The 4,338-nt window shown below is 39.0% G+C and overlaps 1 protein-coding gene across 1 annotated transcript in view; it reads right to left on the reverse strand.

The window, feature by feature from the left end:
* Positions 1 to 4,040, reverse strand: part of tat (tyrosine aminotransferase) — a 10,559-nt gene extending 6,519 nt beyond the window's left edge. The window contains exons 1-5 of the mRNA XM_079685249.1: positions 3,884 to 4,040; positions 2,745 to 3,034; positions 2,242 to 2,346; positions 1,931 to 1,998; positions 1,028 to 1,186 (exon numbers count right to left, since the gene is read on the reverse strand). Of these exons, the coding sequence (XP_079541375.1) occupies positions 1,028 to 1,186; positions 1,931 to 1,998; positions 2,242 to 2,346; positions 2,745 to 3,027 (615 nt within the window). The 5' untranslated portion in view covers positions 3,028 to 3,034; positions 3,884 to 4,040. The remainder of the gene's footprint in view (positions 1 to 1,027; positions 1,187 to 1,930; positions 1,999 to 2,241; positions 2,347 to 2,744; positions 3,035 to 3,883) is intronic.
* Positions 4,041 to 4,338: the final 298 nt, after the last annotated feature.

Genomic DNA, 4,338 nt, shown 5'->3' on the forward strand with positions numbered 1-4,338 from the left:
TTCAGGTCCTTGAACCTTTGGGTGCTCATTCACTGTAACCAACGTTTGACCAAAATGATTCATGTGTGATGTGCACCAACATAAAACATTTACAATTCCCATTCCACAATTTTCTTATTTCTTTACGAAATTTCCAAAACGGTTTCCCTCCATGTCTTTATATAACAGTAGGACGCTCACATCCTCCTCCCATCAGTGGCCTTACCACACTGTGTGTCTTATTATTGATAGATGAACTTCTCAAAACAGCTGCTATGAATGGTTTACAATCATGTTATAAAACATGGCATAGCGTGACGATTACTAAGAGAACATTTGATCTGATGTAATGCTAGTGATGTATAAGTACACCAGGTGGATAAATACCTATAGACTGAGTCTTTATTCTTCATCAAAAGCACTGTAAGACATGTGACTATGACGATATCAGACATGAATACTCCTGTTTGTAACAAGAAGTGTCTGTGTTAAAGAAGATAGATCTTATAGTTAGGGCTGGTTCAGGCTAGCATTGAACCAGACCCTTGTTCAGCTGCCAAAGACTTTCACTTTGTACCTTTCTATTCTAACCCTTCCTCTCCTATTTCTCTCTCTCTCTATTTGTATGAAGTTATGTCCTGTGTTTTTGTCTTTCACCTACTTGTTGGTAGCACCTGGAAGCCTTTTGAAATCCTCCTGGACCTTTTTATATATGTTCACATTATAATTTTTTTCATATGGATTGTCTTTTCTGTAATTGTACTATTTGTTTTAATCCATACACACGACACATATCTGCACACACGTCTGTCTGTCCTTACAGACGGATCGTCCTCTGTTGGCTCCTTCCATTTCTGCTGTTCACTGTGGGGTTTCAGTGGGGGACTACTTTATTGTACGTTGTGGGTCTAAGGAAAAAGGGTGTTGAATGCTGTTGACACCGTGAAGTCCCCTGAGACAAATGTCTTATTTTTTATGTTTGAAAACTTGTAATGATTGATGAATTGATCAAATAAACATTGGTGTTTATTTAACCTCCTATACTCACCAGCAGATTGTAGAGTTTGACATCTATGCCCATGGAGACAGCCAGAGTCTTATATAAGGAGAAGCCCGGGCATGGGACCAGGATGTTTTCCCCCGGGTTACACAGGACACTGATAGCCAGGTCGATGGCCTGACTGCAGCCACTGGTCAGAATCACATCCTGGAGGAAAGGGGGGGGGGGGGGGTTACTTTCAAAATCAAAAATAAATGCTTAACAACACTACAGTTTCTATTCTTTGACCATGATGGAGTCACAGTTACTAGTAGCAGTGGTGTAAAGTAACTACATTCCACTAAGTACTGTACTTAAGTACGCATTTGACCTAATTGTACTTTACCTAAGTGTTTTCATTGTATGCTGCTTTATATTTCTACTCTACTACATTTTGGAAGCCAATTTTTTACTTTTCACTCCACTACATTTTCTTTACAGATTTGACACAAAATACTCAGGAATAACTTTTAAAATATGATTATTTTGTAGATTAAACCATCTACCATTATATTTGATTAACTAAAACCATGAGTGGGTTAACAGGAAATTCATAGGAATTTAAAACATTTTTGTTCAAAAATATTTAACAGTTAAGCTTCTTAAATGTGAAGATTTGCTGCCTTAGGTTTTTTATATTTTAAAATACTTAAATACTAGTTTCTAGTTTTTTTTTAACTTTGAATTCTAATACTTTAATTACATGGTCCTATTCATACTCAAATACTTTTACTTAAGTACCATTCTCCACGGAGAACTTTTACTTGAAATGTAGTGTTGTGGTATTAGTGTTTTTTTACTATAGTACAGATTCTGAATACTATTTCCACCACTGACTTGTAGATTCCAAGACATGCACTCTTGTTGACGGACTACAGGTCTATTTATGATTGAATCTGATTGAATAAGCACCTCGGCCTCCAGCGGAGCCTCGGGGCAGCTGTAGAAGTTGGCCACCGCCTGTCGGCTCTTCAGATAACCTGCAGGTGGACAGAGCAAATAATGTACTGCAAACAGAGATTCAATGGGGCCTCACCACTCCTGACATTTACATCAGGCCATTTCGGGTTACCTAATTTCACAACACAAGTCATAGCGTGACAACATGTGGGTTACCCTAATGTAGCTGTAACACAACCAAACGTCTCACCTGATTTTACAGCCAACCTGAAATGACATTTCTAATCTTTGTGCATTCAAAGATGTTTCCTACTTTAACTCACCAACAGAAGGGGCATAGCCGTTGTACTTTTGGGAGTCTATGGCGTCTTTCATGGCCTGCAACACTGCCCCATCTGTAGGCAGGTTTCCAAATACAGTGGGATCCCCTGGGAACGGATGTGACAATAAGCAATCAATTAATTTCAAGAGAACCCAAGAGTATTGCATTGAAAAAATGTCATAAATCAGTATACTTAGTCCTGGAATGACAGGAAAAACATGTCTTAAAAACCATGTAATTCCAAAAGATAAAAAGACAAGAGATCTGTATTTGCAATCAACCAAGCTGGTACTCCTAAAAACTAACTGGAAATCTAAGGGGGTAGTTATTATTAGTTGATTATAGTCACACATTATGAGATCCACCCAACAAGAGTTTCACTGTATGTTGGCTTATTGATAAATATAATTAAGTACACATTGAAAACTGGCATTGCTTCAAGCTACACAGTGACATCTCTGGATTGTTTGAATCAGCATTTGAATTGTGCAGAAGCCCTCTCACCTATGGAGAGTGCGATCATGGGTTTCTCGGGGTTGGGGGTGAGCTTCATCCCGTCCACGATGGCTCTGATGGGGTTCAGCGTGTTGTTGGCCATCTCCGAGGGCCTCACGTCCCACCTCTGCCTGCGACTCTTGGCCTTGCTGTGATACAGAGCACCCCTCACACTGACGTGGTGGAGGTCCTTCCCATTCACTCCGTTCCCACTCAGGCTCTTACCATTCTCAATGCTCTTGTTGTGGACTCCCTTGCCATTCATCTGAACCAAGTAAGACTTGTTCTCCATCCTGGAACTGATGGTGGTGAAGAAAATGGACGTTTACTCAAAAGGTACCTAGACTTTTAAGTGTTCCACGTTGTGCTTAAACTTCTCAACTACAGTTCAGAAGGAAACAATGTATCTTAGCCTTCACTTCCTGTATCTGTCAGCTATTACACATTAACATTTAACATGCATTTGATCATATTATAATAAATGTTTATAAATTAAATGCAAAACTAGCTGCCTTTCAAACAGCTGCAACTTCAACATGCTCCCCACAGTTGAATCACTTATAAACACCAAAAAAAGCATATTCAAAAAATATATATGTAATCCTCTGCATAATGAGTAGGCTATTATACTGTTAATACTAATGGCTAATTGTTTTCCTAATACTTCTGTACCTTTATTTAAGTTGGTAAGTTGAGGGGCAATGCTACGTTTATTATGGAAATGCATGCTTCTTCAAACATTTCTATTTGGTTATGCTGATGTGAAATTGCAAAAGTGTTATTACAAGTTGAATTTGCATTAAAAAAATATATTAAAACAAAGTTGTGCTAATTATCACATCTGATCCTGCATATTCAAAGATTATTATCAGATCGAAATCTCAGGCAGAATATCTATAAATTGCGGCTAGACCGTCAACATTTTAGTATTTTTAAATTATTGTTTATAAAGCCCAAGGACAGCAAATTGAAAGGAATCGCTCAAGTCTTTAATAAATGAATTGTTGTGCGAAACAAATTCAATCTGTAACATCTATTACATCAACATTCTCAAACAGCGTGCATTTCACTTTTATGCATCTCCATCCCTAGAATATCTGTGTACTGTAAGACCATACATTGAAATAAAAAGTAATATTTGTACTTACGTCAAAAAATGTTCTACAAAAAGTATCTGCAGATCAGCAGTAGCGCGCAGGTTAATAACTGTTAAACAGGATGAAGCCGATAGGATGATTTATGCCGGTTATATAGAAGATCCCCGAAAATGGGTGTTGAGCCCAGCCTATCATTCCATTGGTGGAGACTGAGGGCTGTACCATTACACCCCCTTTACATCACTAATAGGAACCATACCATCTGCAAACTTTAACCGCAACATTACCTTCCGGAGGCCCGGGGGGGGGGGGGGGGGGCACCTGCAGTGCGTCTGTGCTGTGCGTCATATGCAGGGGTGCTATTTGTTTGTGTATAAAAACCGGAACGTACCCATGACGCGCGCATGCGTGAATGCGCACAGTTGTAGCTCGTGTTGAAGGTTATGAAACAGCTGTCAATTAACTCCTGCAGCCAGATCCAAAAAGCATTATAGTTAAGTATACAC

The sequence above is a fragment of the Notothenia rossii genome (genome assembly GCF_949606895.1).
Source record: "Notothenia rossii genome assembly, chromosome: 5".
In the NCBI taxonomy this organism is placed as follows: Eukaryota; Metazoa; Chordata; class Actinopteri; order Perciformes; family Nototheniidae; genus Notothenia; species Notothenia rossii.